At 36.7% G+C, this 19,493-nt stretch overlaps 1 protein-coding gene across 8 annotated transcripts in view; it reads left to right on the top strand.

The window, feature by feature from the left end:
- The window catches only part of LPP (LIM domain containing preferred translocation partner in lipoma), a 725,954-nt gene extending 710,975 nt beyond the window's left edge, over window positions 1–14,979 (top strand). For all 8 annotated transcript variants that reach the window (XM_012470875.3, XM_064366916.1, XM_021668859.2 and 5 more), the window contains one exon: window positions 874–14,979. In XM_012470875.3, coding sequence (XP_012326298.2) covers window positions 874–1,002 — 129 coding nt within the window. In that variant the 3' untranslated portion in view covers window positions 1,003–14,979. The remainder of the gene's footprint in view (window positions 1–873) is intronic.
- The last annotated feature ends 4,514 nt before the right edge of the window (window positions 14,980–19,493 follow it).

A 19,493-nucleotide genomic window follows, 5' to 3' on the forward strand; every position in this document is an offset into this window, starting at 1 on the left:
GTGGAGCTGTCAACAGTAGCATATTCCTTTACAGTTACACGGTTCTTTGCATTTTTTTTTTAAGTACACCCACATCCATTATCTTCTTTGATATTTTCAACAGCTTGGTAAGGTTGAAAAGGCAGAAATTATTCTCAGAATGGCAATCAGCCTGTGTGCACTGAGGCAGGCTGTGGCAAAACTATGGGTGGTCCTCAGGAGGCCTCCAGACTAGCTGTCATTGCTCTACACAATGCTATCTCCTTTAGAAAGTAAAGCAAACCACTTCTCCCCACAAACTTTAGGATTTTATTTTCTTACAACAATTGAAGCAAATACGCAGAAGCCACTGGTAGCCTGCCCACTTGACAGAAATCAGTCTGCCCTTGCTGTCTCCCAGAAATGGCCAAAACGTTCCATGCTTGCACCTGTGCAGGCATTTTGAGAGATCCTTCAACAAACGGTAAAGGGTAAAAATGAATGGGTGGTTAGGGACATTCTTATTTTCTCTCGTTGTTTGAGTGGGGGCAGCAAACTTCCACATGGGAGCTGAGATCCGTGGCTTCTTCTCTTCTTGCACCTGTATTTCATACGAAGTGACCTTAGGAGGAGTATTTTACTCCATTTATATTTATGTCCCCAGTCTCTAATTCAATTACATTTGAGATATACTATGTTATATAGTGGAGAAAGGATACGGGGACTAATTCAATTACATTCGAGATATACTATGTTATATAGTGGAGAAAGGATACAGGGGATTAGCAGAATGTAAAGCAGGAAAGCTAGTGGCCACATTATGGCAGCCTTGAATAGAAAGCTCAATCATTTGTTCTCCACGTGTGTGTGTAACGTTTTTACTTACATCATTTCCATCTGTTTTTATCGTTCTAGGATTGTGGTGGTCTCCTGTCTGAAGGAGATAACCAAGGCTGCTACCCTTTGGATGGGCACATCCTCTGCAAGACCTGCAACTCTGCCCGTATCAGGGTGTTGACCGCCAAGGCGAGCACTGACCTTTAGATTCAGTCACCTGTTCAGCTGGCACTGAGAAGAACGAACACAAGAAAAAGATAAGAAATACGAAAATAGAGGAAAGGCCATCAAACTACGGGATAGTTTCTGTTCTTCATCTGCTATTAACCTTTCCTTAGAAACACATAATAAATTATGAGTTTTTTTTTTTTTAAAGTTGTTACCAAATACACATTTCACTTTGAATCATGTAGGATCTTGATGGGCCTTTGTTCCCAAGGACTTCCACATTTTTGCACAGATTATGCTCCATCCCATTCACTTCTGCATTCCTGTAACTTTTAATCCCTATGTTTGTCTCACTTTTCATCTGGTTGAATGGCTTTTTTTAGTGTGGTATTTGCTGTCACATAGTTTTTCCTGGGTGAGCCTGCCAACGCACAGGTGCTTTTAGCCTTGAAATCTCCATCCTATCATTTCCATATTGCCTGTGAATATGAAGAGCAGCCATTCTTTTCCCATGATTGAAGAGTATGTTTTCTGTTGCTTTATACTACTCATGTTTTTAGGGAGGGAAATGCACAGTTTTATTTTTTTTGTTAGGCTGTAAAGAATTTAAGTTGTAAATTACGTAAGTTAGAACAAGCCCAAATTTAATTTGCAACCATCAGAATTCAGGATCTGAGTGATCAGGGCTCATTTGAAAACACTATTGGCCCATGGCTAATAAGTGGTGACAGACAACTAAACTTCAATATTTTTCTAAAGAAATTGCAGGTGGGATATGCTGGAAAGGCATTTTGGGGTTATGTTTTAAAAACCATTATTGTCCCACAGTATTATCTTAAGATTTTTCTTTTCCACACTACCTGGACATTGTAATACAAACTTGATTTCTTCTAGAATATAACATTTTCAATACTGTCCCACTTTTCATCTTAGAAATGTTGTCATGTTTATTTTAATATCCAACACAACTATCAAAATTGACTTTAGAGGATGAAAGCTGTGAAAAAACACAGTTCAAATTCTCTTTCTTTTTTAGGCCCAGGTCCATTTTGCCTGACGATTGCAAATCAGAGCATACAAAATAAAATTGTGCAGCTTTGTTTAGTTTACTTTCAAAAGAGTAGAAAGCTTGAAAAGATTGTGAAACCACAGTTTCATTATTCTCATAATCCTTCTGCAACTGAAATTACAGATTGCAGGAGACATTTTCATATCATCAATGTGACATTTACACCACACTTTCAAAGACAATCACTGAAAAAAAATTGTCTTTATGAGCTAAAAATATGCAGAATCTCTGCCTAGAATCTTTATTCAAACTTTTATTAGCCAGTGAAACACTTGCTTGCCAACTGCCAAGCCATACTTTTAATAAGTTAGAACATGTTTCATTTAAGGAGAGACACCTAGCTTAGTCATGGCAAATTGCCATTTTGTAAACTAAGTATTTTGGATTGAAATTTCTTAAACCTTTCTTTAAATCTCCCACAAGTATGTACGTTTAAATTATGGAGTATTTTAAGTCTACAAAAAGGTATAAATAATAATATAATGAATTCCTATATACCTAACACCTAGTTTAAGACACCAAATATAGCAAATATAATTACATCCTCCAATATACCCTTCCCTTACTCCACAGTTATCTTTTTCATAATTGTGATGTTCAGATTTCTAGTGATTTTTTTTAATTTTTAATTTTAACATCAGAACTGAAATAAAAAATTATGGAGACATGTTTTGAATTGCAAACTATTCCTCAGGAATTCCAATTAAATTTATTTTACTTGAATAGGAATGATCATAAAAGTGATTCTTTTTTTGTGACTAGAAATTCTTGAGCCAGTGATCACTACAGCTCATCCTTAATGTATGGCTCATTTGCTTTTGTCACTAAACAGTTTTGTGTTAGAACCACCAAAATTATAGCTTTTAAGAGTTTCCTTTGACCACTGTCCTTTTCTTACCCTGCTTCTCTTATCTTGGATCGTATATTTCTCACAATGTGAAATATGATGAGATTCACTTAGGAGCAGCATGTGAGTTTTGAGAGGCAATGTTAACGTGTCTCTGAATTCCTGTCTTCTAAATCGAAGGCCAGACCATGCTGATAACCTCAAGAAGCACTGACTGACAATAGGGCTGATAATGTAATCAGCTTGAATCGATTTGGTAAATTTTTATGTGATACTTTAGGGGAAATTCTCTTTAGGACAAAGCAAAGAGTCCAATTTATTGAGGGATAGATTCTATCTCTTAAGGTGGTCATATTATTATTAATTTTGCCAAAAGAAGAAGAATGTATTGAATATTTATACTATAAAATGCAATAACATTCTACTTGCTTATTACATTTAAATGCTTGTGTAACTGAATGTTTACATGTCAAAAGAACAAGCTGTAAGAAAATGCCGTCACAGACCCATCCCTGTGGCTTTGTCAGCAGAATACTGCTTGCTTACAATCTTTGTTAGGTATTCTCATCACATAACCTCAGAGTATCTTTACCAAAGGTTTTTTAAGTAAATCTCTTTTTAATATAGACTTATACTTTCATAATAATGAATGTGCACTCATACATATGTAGAAATATTTAGATTTAGGGTTTTTTTCTTTCACTAGGTATAATAAGGAAAGTATCCTATCATATTTTATTCTAGGATTTCTTAAATGTATGATTTATATTACTTTCTTGTCTTTTCTATTAATCATCATTTGATTTAAACAATGCCAAGTCACTCTTTAATATTTTAGTTGCATGAAATTTTGCCTGCAACAAAGAGAAAAAGATTGTATTACTTTAATGATTATAATCATACTGTCTGCTGATATAATGTCAAAATTGTTGTGATTTAAATACATAAATAGTAGAAAAAATCAGAGTCTATAACAGAGAGTTTGTAAAAATATACTGGTTTAGAAAAGTTTCAAGAATATAAATATTTGGTAATTCTGTATAACAAGAGAAACATGGAAAAGGAAAAAAATCCACTATATCATGGGTTCTGCAAAACATAGCAAAATAAGATTTCTTAAATTTCTTGATCTTCAGACCATACTGACTCAACATGGAGTCTCAGTGGCAAAGAAAATTGCCTTTAAAGCTTAAAGTAAGGCCAGGTGCAGTGACTCACACCTGTAATCCCAGCACTTTGGGAGGCCAAGACAGGAGGATCGCCTGAGGCCAGGAGTTTGACACCAGCCTGGGCAACATAATGAGACCCTGTCTCTACAAAAAGTAAAATAAAATAAAAAAACAAATTAGCCATACATGGTGGCATGTGCTTAAAAAAAATTGACTCAAAAATAAGTCATGTGTCCCAGCATAAGGCATCAGGTCGTTAGATGCTGGCATCTCTGCAGCTCAAAGATGTGGGTTCTTTTTCTTGTCATTAACACATTGTTATCTTTGTGGGGGCAACTTCTCTGATCAAAATTACTTTATTGGGTATGTGCTGATTAAGGAGGTGGACTTATCAACACTGTAATTGTTCTCTATGAAAGATCCTGCAGTGATGTTTATGGTGAGGTTTCAAGGATATAAAACAATAACTACATTTAAACAAGTATTTTATATTTGGGTACAGAGGAAGAAAGAGAGGGCTTTTTCCATGGGGCTATAGTAGAGATTTAAAGGAACATAGACAGGACTCTGAAAACACAACTTTCAGCCATTTCTATAGTTAGTTAGTAAAAATCCTATTAATGTGAACCAGCCAGGAATAACAGTGTTATTTCTATTTGATATGGTTTGGGTTTCTCTTGTCAAATCTGTGTCTGCTGCCCCCTGATCCTTCCATTATCAAGTTTTGAAGGGTGTTGGGGAAATTACGGCAGCTGCTACGGAGATCAGGGAAACACTGATGTAACCTCAGAGCCTCTCACCATTCTTCTTGGCTTGGAAAGGCTTTATTTTTTCATATACATTTCTAGAAATATTGCTATTCTACCTTAGTATTTCACATTTGTAGTTTAAACAAGCGATTGTCCATCTGTCGCCTAGAGCTATAGTACATGTGTGTTATGAATGAAATATGACAGCATGTTCCATACCCCTGCTTTAGCCATCTGTGGGAAACCAGCAAACTGAAAAAGATACCTCTGCAAAATGTGCCTGAAGTCCATTTCTTGGGATCGCTCATTTGGTGCACTCTCATGGGAGACAGAGAGCAACATACACTTGTGCCTTATTTTCAAAGAATCTATACGCTACTATGAATATTCCACTGAAGTGTCAATAATGTAAATGGTAACCACCAAATCTCAAAAATATTACTCATCAAAAAAAAAAGTAAAAAAAAAAAGAGAGAGAGAGAGAAAGTCAACTTTTCATCTTAATATATTCTAAGTAGTATTTATTTTTTCCTTGTCTTGGAAGTATCTCATAGGTCTTTAAATAGGTAAAACATTCTTATGCCAGAAGGTGATATATTGGATGTTAATGTTTTTATTTGATTTTACAGTAGTTCTAGTCACATAATGAATACAGGGACTTCAGCTTGAGCTTTTACCACCCATTCAAGTATTTTTGAATTGTCTCCATCTTATTTAATAGTGGTCCAAACAAGCTGAAAACTGGTTCTCAGTGCGACATTAACATGGTGCAACCATGAATATTTTAGGTCAAGTTATTTAGTTGCCAGATAACTACAATGAAACTTTTCTCATGAGGCTGTTGTTTGGATAGCATAGCTTTATTTTAAACCTTTAAAAAGTTACCTGACTGGACCTACTACGACTTGGTGAGAATTCTTCCTCTCTTCTTTTCTGCCTCCCTCCCTTTCTCCCTCTTCCTTCCTCCCCTTCTGATTTTCTTTCCTACTTTCCTCTCTCCCTTTCTTTCCTTCTTTCCATCCTACCTATTAGTGTTGCTGTACTTGGATTTTTTATAAATTAAATTAATGCATTATGATCCTATGTAATTATGATTATATTAATAAGGGGAAGGCTACCAGAAATTATATGTGGCATCCATAAAAATCTTCCTTTAAAGGGCCATATTTTTAGGTTGTATTTATTAGTAAAGTGAAATGAGATAATAGAGTCTTTCCATTTCATTTTAATGACTTTTCATCAGGGACTCAGGTCATAGATTTTTGGCAAATTCATTTATGACTGATCTGGTTTTCTCAGCTGTATGCAAAGTGATCTTTCAAAGATGAGGTTAAGATTTTTTTTTTAAGTCTAAAGCCGTTTAACCACAAAAAATTACATTTGTAATGATGGCATTTTATTTTATTCCATTGCAACTTGATAATTTTCCTTATGGCAAAGGAATAACTATTATATTTTCAGAATTTTAACACAGATTAGCACTTAGCCCATGAGACTAATATTATATTGTAATGGTTGATACTAAAATTTTTTTAGCAGGTTGGACAGCACCAGAGCTTTTCTTAGACCACAGATTACAGGCATAATTTTCCTTCAGTCCAGAAGAAAGGACACTAATTCCCTTTTCCATTTTATTTTCCTGGCCCTCATGCAGAAAGTTGTGGACTCTTTCTTACTTACAACATGCATTTCTCTTATTTTGTGGAGAGCTGGGTAAAAGATGCATTTTTTTTCTTTTAACTGATTGACAGGTCCCCTGCAAAGTTATAAAAAAGTGCTAAATTTTTGCTATTAACTTCTGGTTGTTATTTAACTGATAAGTATCTCTACTTCTAGCCTTTGTTCAAAATAAAAATTAATATTCTATAAACACCTATGTATGCTAGAGAGAGGGGGAAACACTGCAGCTAATTCCTTTATAATACTTTCAGATGATGGCATTAAGCCTTTCATGTTATGTGGCATTGTTAATTTCCCTAGATATCCATGCACTTAAGGGCCAGAGAAATACTTATTCATTTAACTCTGGTGGGTATTTACCTAATGTACTCAAATAAAAACCTTACTAAACAGCCACAATTCAGTCAACTTGGCACTGAATGTAGCTTCTAAATTCAGTTCTCAGCCCTACAAATGGAATGTCCTACCAAGAATGAGGAATGTCACCATGTCAACTTGTGTTCTGCACCACTGTAGAGAGTTACAGTTGACCTCAAACACTAATGCTATTTCCAAATGAATTAGAATCATGGCCCTTTTAAAGATCTGAATCTTCTCTGATAGTTTCCTGATGAATTACCATCCCATATCTTCTTATTCCTGGCCAGTATGTATTACTGCTCACATCAGTCTGTTCTAGCTCTGTAGCTGCACAAAACAAGTGTTACATCCAAATCTTTGCCTCTTCATGTCCAGTATCACCAACTCATTCAGCTTTTCTCCATTTACTGACATAGTGTCAAGTCCCATCACTGTCTGCTACTTCTTTAAAAAGTGGACAAAAACATAGTTTCTAATTTTTAATGTACTCAGTGAAACTTGGCAATTCACCTTGGGTCAGGCTAAGTTGAAAGGCTTTCTTTAGGGTTGAAAGTAAATGAAATTGGAATCACCCAAAGGGAATTTCTCGGAAAAAAACTCAGACCCAGAAGTGTAAAAGCTACGTAAGGACAGAACTCCCATGTGTACAGACAGTTCTGTTGCCAAAATCAAATTCATTCTGAAAATGGGAAGCAAGCTAATGCATGAGATTCCCACTTCTGGGTCAGCTCATAATCCATTCAGCCCTTTCCTTTTATCCATGTCTTCTTCAGAATAAGACATTTTCGGTCCATATTTTCATACTAAATATCAACACTTTACAGGTTCTACATAAATATTTACTGGTTTTGAGATTCACTTCATGCATTCTGTACTCAAATATTTGTACCTGGAGATGTTGCACGTTAGACCAAGTGAGCAGATTCTTTCACTAATCATTTAGGAGTCCATATTTTTCTTTTCTTTTCCTTACTCAGCTCTTCAATTTAGTAATTACTAACTAATCACTGTAAGAGAATCAGCACCTAAGTAACTTTGATTCAGGCCAACTGTAATAAGATCAAACAGCTTCAATCTGTACTTACTCAATAGGAAGGAATGTGGCATCAGGAAGAGTAATTCCAGTGACATTACTAAGACTTTTATGGAGGAAATAAAATTTGATGAGAAATCTTGAGCTGATTCATTGACTTCATTTGGAAGTTGAGAAAAGAGTATTTAAGGCACAATGGAGAAACACGGGCTATACTCAGAGAAGACCCGCTGCATTGGCCAAAATATCATGGCTTCTGGAAATTCCTTCTTACTAGAAAAAAAAAGGCTTCCAGATAAGTAGGCTCAATGGGAATAAAAAGGCATAGAGGAAGCCTAAATAAGTATTTACTTGCTTTTCCATCTTTTTATAAGTGGAAGAGAAGACGATCTGCCAAAATATAATCCAACATGCACAGTATGAAACAGCCCTCCATGAACTTTATTGTAACAGAGAATGAGCATTCTTACCGAGCCACAGCTACATCCCCTATTCTTGCAGCAAGTGTATATGTCTTTTGACCCTCCACAAGAGAACAGGCAGGACATCTCTATTTTCTTATTGAGTCTAAGTTCATTATTAGAAAGGACTTCCCAGCCATCTGTTCCACTTGGTGTTAAAATTCCCTTACAGATTCATCGCTAAGTGCTAATTCCGACTCTACTTAAACATCACCTGTGTCGAGGAGCTCATTACCCCTTGAGGTCTTACATTTCTTGCATCACATTTTGTTACAAGCTACCCCTGACTTTAAAACAGAGCCAGCCTTTGGGGCCTATGTTCTCTTTGGTGCCACACAAAACTAACCAGTAGTACACAATACAATGTTGCTTCCTCCCCCCTTTTCCTTCCATATCTATTATTTGTTTTGTTTTGAGCAATGCATTACTTTTTTGAAAAAGTTCTGATTATACAAATTTTCAAGCATCTCTAAAATTAGTGTGAATGATGTTCTGAGAGCCAGACGTTAGAGTTTATGAGTTTTTGTTGCTGGTTGTACTTTCCTATTTAGAAGACAGATCGTTCTGACAGTTGTTAGGTAGCTTCATGCCTTCCGCAGTAACTAACCCATGAACAGTACACCCCATTTATTTGACTTGTTGATAATGACCTTAAAAATGCTGGGAAATTTGGCGTATAATCCCCAGCTCTAACAAGGAAAAAGTCAAAAGCAAAAGATAGTGGTACTGTTGAAAACTCATTGTTTTCGGTTAGTTCATCTGTGGAAAAGGATATCATTCTTGAGGAAAGGAGTTATATTATGCCATAGTTTTTTGTGGAAATGTACAAACGCTTTCCTCATTGCTCTTGATGACTATTTAGTTTCAATAGTATTCCTTTGTCTTTGGGAAGACCATGATTGTGGCTTCTTCTACCCCAGCTTTGAATGAGAGAGGCCTGTAGGCAGAAACTGCCATCGGTCTCCTGGGCAGGACCTGGAGGTAGCTTTCTGAGCTCTAAAATAATAATTCCTAAGAGAGCTTAAAAACTGCTTCCACATAGAAAATAGCCCAGGGAGGACAGTTATTAATAGTCCTATTCTAGAAGAGAAAGCTGAGGCTCAAATCATTAAGTGACTTGCCAAAAGCTATGACATAGCTGGGAAGTGGTAGATTTGGAGATATGCCCAGGTCTTGCAAGTCCAGTACTGTCTACAGGTAGCCACACTCAGGGCCGAGAACACCTTAGAAGACAATATAGACTTCTCATAGACTACCAGGCCCCTAGTCGTCCAGGGAGATTCAGAAACCAACTGGCAAATCCACACGTGTACTGTGGTCTTAGAGATCATTTAGAGCTTGCACACATCTGTGTCATCTTGTGGGAAACCGCTAGGTATTCTGTCTGATCAGCACCGTGAGGAAGTTGGTGGGAAAAGACCACTGATAAGAACAAACAACGGGCAGAAAGAAGCACATTGCAGTAAATTACCCCAGAGAGAGTTGGTTTACATTACATTAACCGAAAACCTCTCCTTAACTGTCAGGTTCAGAATATCAACCAAGACCATATAATTTAGAATTCCTTGGCATGCAGAGCTGACTTGATTCCTAAAAGAAGCCTCTCTCCCATGGACCATGATGTATGTTCCACAGAGGCAGAAACTGCTGTAGGTGAACAATGCATTTTAGTCTTTCTCTCCGTTCACATTTATTGAGAACGCACCAAGTGCATGTTGCCGCCACAGGCATTTCCGATCCAACCAATCCATGACCGGAAATGTCTGTGAACAAGTGTTATGGAACCATTGGCATCTGAGATTTGGCCTTTGCTTCCCAGGATGCTGTCATTTTGTGATTTATTATAATTACAAGGAATTCAGTACCATGTTTTTGGAAAACCTGCTAGAAAGTCTCCATGTATACTCTAGAAGTTGCTCTATGTAGCATTTCAGCAACCAAGTATTCCTTCTCTTGAGCTGCATCCCTCAGGAAGCTATACTGTTAAGGTGTGCTTTTCACTTTTTACCTCCTCTCATTTCGCTCCTTTAGTTGTTTGCTATGCCCTAATATAATTTCTTCATTAAAACTCCTGCATTAAATCTAAGAATCTTTTAATCATACCTGGTAAGTGTGTTATGCATTTCCCTCCCTGGAGTTTATCATCCATCAAGACAGTATCATCATCCACCTGCTTGTTCCCTGGGACTAATGAGAGCCAAGTTAAATGGCAAATGGCTTCTCAACCCTTCCTAGTCCTCACACCTGAGGAATAAACGAGACATTAATGGGACCGGGAGAATGGTGGCCTTGGTTGAGATGGCACATTCAAAGACTAGAAAGGTGCCTCACCTCCCTGTGAGGCTTCATGAATATTATGGCCAATGGAGTGGAAAATGATTCTTGTCGAATAGATGGAGTATTCCCACCCCTGAAATGGATTAATGGAAGACACAATTTGAGCACGTCTCAGAATTATCTAGTATGCCTGAGTAGAGACTCACTTGGGTGGAATCTGTGTTGTCTGATTAGAGGGAATAAAAAGACAATGAGGTGGTAAATGTGAAAAAGCAGCCTTTTAGAAAAACATTCTTTTCAAATACCTTTATAAATCATCTAATTTATCTCTGCATAAAGAAAAAACTAATAAAAAATGTTATATTTCACTCTACATAATATATTCTCCCATATTTAGGGATAGTACAATTATATTGTCTTCAGAACACACACACACACACACACACACACACACACACAGAGACATAAACACCTTCCAAGAAAGCTGATCCTTCAAAAAATAAATCTTATTTTTAAGCACTTGGGTTTTCAGGCCAGGAAATTAATAAATCCTATACCTGACCCATTTTCGTAGTAGCTGAAAAGGATAAGAAAAAGCTATTTAAATTTTGTGTGGATCCATTTATCTTTTAAAATATGCCAAAGCAATTTGAGGTGGGGGTGGAAAAAGGTATTTATCTCTCATGCATGATTCCCTCTTTATATTTCTGTCTGTTGGGGAAAGGGTAAAGAACTATTCTTGGTCATTATTATTGATGTATTGTGTTGCCACTTTGTATGGTGTCTGCTGTGCTTCATCCCGAGGCATAACAGTAATCGTTGCTTTCTTGACTATTTCCTTCATCGCAAGAGAGTAAATATGGAGTCTGAATGTCGTTCCTCACACGCAAATTATTTAACTCTGCTTCCGAACTAGTTTAAGAAATGCAAAATGGGAAGAGCTAGCTTTTCTTAGATACATTTCTACTTTTTTAATTCTTTCTTGGGAGATGTTAAGTATAAAGGAAAAAAGTCAGTTCCTTCTTTTCTCTCTTTCTCTTTGGGTGACAGCAATGCTCACTTAGCAATTATAAACCAGAAATTAGAGGGTAGCTTGGGCAGGTTATGATATATCTGCCCAATGTGTTTCATTCTTTCAAACATAAACTTTGAGAGGGAAAGAGATTTTTAGAATTTAAATGCCAACCATAGGTATGGCATCATATTTTGACTTTCAAATAATAAAAAGGGAGTTGGTATTTGGGCAGTGTTTGCATTTTACTAATCCTATATACTTTCAGCTTAATTTTTAGAAGTGTGTCAAATACATCAACATATCAGGATTATAGTGCCCAAAATAGTTAAAGTGCCTTGGACCTCCCTCTCTAGGTAGCAAATTGAAACTAGCATAGGACCATGCCATCCTTCTAGCATAATGGAGAAGTCTGGACTGAGAAGTATCTTTGATGGAAAACGTTTAGGACCCTGGAAACGAAATCTTGTCACCGACACTTTATAGTGAAGTAGTAGCAAAATTATTTTTAAAACATTTTCTTCCTTTTACTACCCATTTCCTCTTTTGGGAAAGCTGATGAGCAAATTATCCAAGACTCATTTATTTCTTAAGCAAAGTCAGAATATTTCCCCTCTGAAAATCTGAATTATGCCGTCATTCTTTTTCAAGAAACATCTCAAAGAGCAAATAGAATTAAAGATAACACTTGATTGTCTGATTATTTGGCATGCATAAAATTATCATGTGGTTTAATGTGCCTTAACTGAAAATTTAAACTTAGATGCGAAACCTTTACAGTTGGATGTAGCATTGAGCTTTTGCATGTTTTCTATATAATAAACCACTTTCGTTTTGTTTTGTCTTTTAACCTACACCTTTATCATTACTCTAACAGATTTGGGGCTTCTCTTTCTCTACAGCTAAGTAAGGGAATATGTGCAATTATGAGACATACAAAAAAGGAAAGGGAAAGGACTTTCTAAGTAGCAAATCCGTGCCATGAAGTAGATGTGACGTGAAGATACAGAGCCTGAGAATAGTAATTTCCCTGAGCCACGCACACAGGCTTTTATTTCATGCCTTTTCTCCTTCTGTGCCGTCACCTTTGAGAAAAACGATTGCACCTTCTCCAAGTCTGCCTTTTTAACAGCTACAGTTGAGTTGGCAAGACTTCCCCAGTTCTGAATATAGCCATTTGCCGACTCCGGCCTCTTTGCGAGACTGACTCAAATCTGTGATCTTCTGTTCAGCATACACATCAGCAAAGTGAGAAGATGAGCACTAAATATAGGCTCTATTAACTTTACTTTTAGATTTACTGCCTTCAAAAAGTGCCTATTCTGAGCAACATAAACGTTATTCCTTACATATGTATGTACACACGGTACCCAGAGTCGTACTGTGCAGCCTTCAAAAACATACCATCAGAAAGAGTAGGTGCTGAGATAAGGAAACTTTGCCAAATGGAAGAAAGTCACTCACTTCCAATATCCCCTCTTGAGCGGCTACCGTGAAACGGGCTGCAAACACATTCCCTGAGCATCCCTTGCTGATACAGCTTCTTTATATTTATATCCTGCTGGATGGTAGCATATTGCTGAGGTTTCCTGTACTCTGCTTCAAGGGAATGTAAGCTTTATGGCATTGAAACATTTAGTCAGGAAAAAAAAATGTTTAAGAGAATTAATAGAGCCATAGTCTGTATTAGGATGTGTGTATATGTGTGTTTTATAAACTAAGCATTGTGGGTTTAGAGTGTTAGAGTGTCGGCATGTTTCTTCTCCTTTTGTCTCTCAGGCTACCATGAGAGAAAATTAAAGAAAAGTCTTGGCGGTGGGGATTGGAAGCTCGGGGGGCCAAATGTCCTTGCCAGATCCTTAGAGCATTACTTCGACTCCTAAAAATAGTAGTGTATGTTATTTGATGGCTCTTGTTTCCATAGTTCGGTTACTGACAGAACTGTCAATACTGTTGATGGAGCAGCAGCATAGCCTAGAGGGATGAATTCTTACCTAAGGGTGGCGATAGGAGAGGGTCCATGTAAATAGGACGAGGGAGACAGGGCATGATTGTAGGAGAAGGGTTGAAGGGAGGACATGATTCCAAAAAAGATCGTTCTCAATGTGTCGTCTGACTCAACCAGCTGGCAGATTACACTTGCCAAGTCGTTCCCTTTCCTTCTAAGTCAGTTGGCTCCATATTCACTTGAATATGCCTCTGTTTGGGGAAAGCAAGATACTTCCACTTAACCTTTATCCAAGGAAGCTTTTGGTGTCCCCTTGGTCATAAAGTTGTCTGCTACCTTACCCAGTTTTACCAAATGGAAATAAAAGGGGACAAACTATGGAAGATGAACTCCACGCCATTGCAGTCAACCACCATTCTGTTTTCCATAAAAGGAGCCCCTTTACATAAGCTATGGGTGAGGTTGGAACAGCCATGTTTCATAATTTCAAGAGTGTGACCACCTTGCTCCAGTCATCATCATTGTATGAATCCAGTTGACTCTTTGGCAAAAGAGTGATACTTTTCACTAAAAATGCCTACTCTTCCTGTTGATGCTCCTTTTCTGTTTTTACCTTATCCAATTTCAACACTAGTCATTTTTTAATTTTTTTAGAGAATCAGATTTTAGTGCAAGAAAAGAGTTCAAAAATATCTGTGTGGTGTCATAAGGATGTTGGGATACAGAGATTTTTTTTTTTCCTTAGAAACAAATGGACTGGGAAAGACACAGCATGGCTTTGCTCTGAGTTTCCATCTGATGATTATGACCCTGAAAGATAATCTTATGTGAAGGTTAAATGGTGTTTACAAGTGGATAGATAAGGGGGAGAGGGTGAGAAGCCGGGTTTTCTCTATGCTGAATGTGTCTACTAAGAGCAGCACTTCCTACTAGCTAAGCACAATCATAGCCCCACCATGATCAGCTGCTAGTCTGAAATACATTCCCTGACTTGGGGAAAGGCACACAAAAACATACAGGGAATATGTCTATTTTCATATGTGTGATACTGACAGAGCCATGGTATTCCTAAAATATAGGTTTCTCTTTTTTCTTATATTCTTAGCAAATTGCATTTATTCACTACATTACAAACCATCACTGATGTATCCAAAATAGCACTCATAGTTCATTATGAAAATAAGAGAATAAAATCTGTTATAAGCAAGTGATTTATGTATTTTCTTTTGTGTTTGTGCATTATCCAACTATATTAGGACCTGTTTTCTATTTACCTTCTATCAGTTTTCTCTATCAACTATGTTTTTTCAATGCTCTATAAAAATAAATATGGAAATTATATTTCTTTTTTCTGTAAAAGAATTGCAACTACTTTATTATATTTAGAAATCCAATAAACTTATTACATCTACTTGCCTATGTGTGGAATTCTTTTTGAGCTGGATAATCTCTGTTTCCTTTTCTTCTAACCCCCTTTACTGAGTGACTCATTTTTTACATCATTTACTTTCCATATGGTCTTCTGAGAAAGGGAATATCTCTCATAGCAAATATGATGCCACAAGGGTATGAAAGCACCCATTCGCTTCCACTGTTAGCACAGAAGAACTTAAGGTCAGAGGTGTTCTAAAATTATTTGACCACTCTGTGTCTTGATCTTGCAAGGAATTTTTTATTTTTAAAGCTGGAAGCAAGTAAATGGATCCCTTAGGGCGGGGTTGGGGTTCTCCATTTTCATCACAAACAAGTGGCTGAATTTTTCATACTTTTATTCCATCTGTATTACGCATGCTTTTCAAACATTGAGAATTTGGTCTGTACTAGGCATCTTGAGCATACAGATAAAAATGACATACAGTTCCTTTCAAAGAGTTTATAGTCTAGTTGAGCTGATAGATATGGATACAAATAACTATGAAGAAAGGAAAGGACTAACTACACACAGGAAAAAGTAACAGCATTTTCAAGACTTTTCAGTGATAGTCCATTTTCAATATCCTTGTGATTACCCTCAGTTTATAGATGGAAATTCCAAGAGTGAGAAATAAAGTTAATAACCCAAGATCAGCATTCATTCACTAAGACTATTTTTTTTTTCATTTTTAAAAGGAACAGGTCTGCAGGAGAACCAAGACTCCTGATACCCAGTCTACTGAACCTTAATAAGAGTGATTAATACTAGAGCATACATGAAACTCATACCATGAAAGTCAGAAAAGAGTGTCTCTTCTCTTCCACTTCTCTCTCCAACATCACATTTCAGCCTACCAATGCTGGGGCATCTGAGAACTACAGGCGGGAAGACTCTGTACTAAAGACCACTAATTTAAACTGCCATACACAAGGTAAATCTTTGAACAAACAAATGGTAGGTATATCACTGGGACTTGTGGTACTTGTAATTTCTTACCAGAAAGTTGTAAACAAAAGAATACATAAGATGTAACCTTGTCTTCCCTTTATTCTTCTACAAAGAAGAACACATAAGAGGTAATCTTATCTTCCCTCTTCCTATATTTCTCAAATGACGCTGTTTTTACAACCCCTCACCCCGCCCCCTGCTTCTGCTCTCTGTTTTGTTTTGTTTTTCTTTGACAGGGAGTCTTCCTCTATCACCAGGCTGGAGTGGAGTGCTATGGCACGTTCTCTGCTCACTGCAATCCCCAACTCCCTGGTTCAAGCTATTCTCCTGCCTCAGCCTCCTGAGTAGCTGGGATTGCAGGCACGTGCCACCACGCCCAGCTAATTTTTGTATTTTTAGTAGAGACAGGATTTCACCATGTTGGCCAGGATGGTCTCTATCTCTTGACCTCATGATCCGCCCACCTCAGCCTCCCAAAGTGCTGAGATTACAGGCATGAGCCACTGAGTCTGGCCCTGCTCTCTGTTTTCTAACACTATACATTCATTTGATTCTATTCAGAGTGTAAGAGCTAGAGGGGCCTTTAGAGATTATTTTACTCTGACTTTGTGAAGAAATACTAAATCTTAGAGATGTGAAAGGATTTACCCAAGATCATAAAATATTTTAATGACAGAGTTGGATCTTGAGTCCTGGCCTCCTAACTCTCTGTCCGTTGCTATACATAAATGATTTGAATAATGCAGAAGAGAGTGGATGAAGAGTTCTATTTATAATTTACATGTCTAGGAAAAAGACATTTAAAATGAAAAAAAAAAAACAAAACTGAGTGCTTAATGCCCATATACCCCTATTAAAAGAAATTCTAAAAACTATATTGCAAGAAGAACACTGAGAAGGAATATCAATGATGCCACAGGAACTTTATATATGTATATATATATGTATAAATATATGTATATAAAGTGTATATATGAGCAATCTACTGAAACTGGCCTTCTAGGCCAATTGTCTGCAAAATTCAAAGCATCTTTCAGACAGATTGAATATTTTCATCATGTTAACATTTAACTCAAATTATCGACCATAGGTAATTTAAAAAATTTACATTTGGGAATTTTAAAACATCCCTAAAATGGCTTACTTCAAAATAGAAATCATAAGAACTGAACAATAATGATAATTCTACATAGCAAAACTTGTGGGAGTCAGCTCAAATGGTTCCAAGATGGAAGTGTAAGTCCTTAAATGGTTGTATTAAAAATAAAGTGAAAATTAATGAGCTACGGATCCAACTCATGTTAGTAAAAGAATAGAGTAAGATTCAAAATACAAGGAGTGCATAATAAAAACATGAAAAAATTGAAACTAATGGTATAGAAAACAAGAATATAATAGAATACCAAAATACAGTCAGAATTTGGCACTTTGAAAAAGTATTGGAAATTACAAATTTCTGGTAAAGCTTATCAAGGAAAAAGACATAAATAATATTTAACTATAGATACAGCAGATATTTGAAATATAACAGAATAGCATGAGCAATTTCATATGATTAATTTGAAAATGTAAGATAAAACAAATATTCCTCCTTAAAAATTGTAACCTAACAAAAGTTAGTTAAAAAAAAAAAAAAGACAATCTGAATAATCCAATAAATTTAAATTGTATTAGTCGTTTAAACTATTTCCAACAATTACTTGAAGGGAGTATGAGAATGGCTTTAGGGTTAACATTTTAGGTTAGGTTGGTAACATTCTACTTCATGATCTAAATGCTGGTTATATGATTGTGGTTAGCGTCTGAAAACATACTGAGCAATACATTTATGATTTGTGCATTTTATTTATACACTACTTCAGTGGATAAAATATTTTCTTAATCAAAAACTACCTGGTATCTTGATTCTAAATGTGAATTCTACTGGTCATTCAAATTAGAATTACAATGTAAAAAAAAAGTGAACACTCTCCAACATAATCTATAAGGCAAGTGGCCAATCTTATTAACGAACATATTGATTAAAAACTTATAAACTACTGGCAAACCAAGCACAGTAATGAAGAAAACAACAACAAACCTCAAGCAAGTTGGGTGTAATCCTAAAATAGAAGAGTAGTTGAACATTAGAAAGTCTATTGATGTGGTCGGGTGAAGTGGCTCACACCTGTAATCCCAGCGCTTTGGGAGGTTGAGGCAGGAAATCACCTGAGGTCAGGAGTTTGAAACCAGCCTGGCCAACATGGTGAAACCCCCATCTCTACTAAAAATATAAAAATTAGCCGGGCATGATGGCGGGTGCCTGTAATCCCAGCTACTCAAGAGGCTGAGGCAGGAGAATCTCTTGAGCCCTGAAAGCGGAGGTTGCAGTGAGCCACACCACATTCACAGAACAAAATATGCCTTATGATTGACTGACCATGGTGGCCCATGCTTGTAATCCCAGCACTTTGGGAGGCCTAGGCAGGTAGATTGTTTGAGGTCAGGAGTTCAAGACCAGCCTGGGCAACATGGTGAAATCTCATCTCTACTAAAAATTCAAAAATTAGCCAGGCGTGGTGTCAGTAGTCTGTAATCTCAACCACTCAAGAGGCCGAAGAAGGAGAATTGCTTGAACCCTGGAGGTGGAGTTTGCAGTGAGCCAAGATTGTGCCACTGCACTCGAGGCTGGGTGACAGAGTGAGACTTGTTGTTTTTTTTAAAATGAAAGATCTTATGATTATTTAATAGACTTTTTTTAAAACAATGTAATAAAATAAAGCATTTATGACTGAAAAAACAAAAACAGCAAGAGTGGAAAGGACTTCCTTAACTGGATAAAAGCCATCTATGCAAAAATCACTCCAAATGGTGAGACGTTATAAGTAATTAAGTCTGAAATAAGAGAATGATGTCCACTATCTTTCTTTTATTAATAGACAACTTCTATTCAACTTTGTATTAAAGTCTCTAGTCAGTGCAGCTATATCAAAAACATGAATAAAATATATATAAAGATGATAAGAAGCTAAACTGCCACCTATGATATAACTATATAGCAAACTATATAGCAACTCAAAATAATAGGTAAAGAATTCACATTAAAAAGTGTTACTGGCTGTGGTGGCTCATGCCTGTAATCCCAGCACTTTGGGAGGCCGAGGTGGGCGGATACTTGAAGTCAAGTGTTTGAGAGCAGCCTGGTCAACATGGCAAAACCTTGTCTCTACTAAAAATAAAAAATTTACTGGGCGTGGTGGCAGGCACCTGTAATCCCAGCTACTCTGGAGGCTGAGGCAGGAGAATCACTTGAACCTGGGAGGCAGAGGTTGCAGTGAGCCGAGATCACGCCATTGCACTCCAGCCTGGGCAAAAGAGTGAGACTCCATCTCAAAAACAAAACAAAACAAAACAAAAACAAATGAAAAGTGTATCAAGTTTGCTAGATATAACATTAATGTGCAAAAATAAATTCATTAATAGCAAAAAATACAGTGTACCTCAGAATATCTTTTTAAATGGGCAAGGTATTAATAAATAAAATCCTAAAACTTCACTGAAAGCCATTAAAGTAGATGGAAATA

Source organism: Aotus nancymaae, unplaced genomic scaffold (assembly GCF_030222135.1).
Source record: "Aotus nancymaae isolate 86718 unplaced genomic scaffold, 86718_ANA_hifiasm-v0.15.2.pri h1tg000067l, whole genome shotgun sequence".
NCBI lineage: Eukaryota > Metazoa > Chordata > Mammalia > Primates > Aotidae > Aotus > Aotus nancymaae.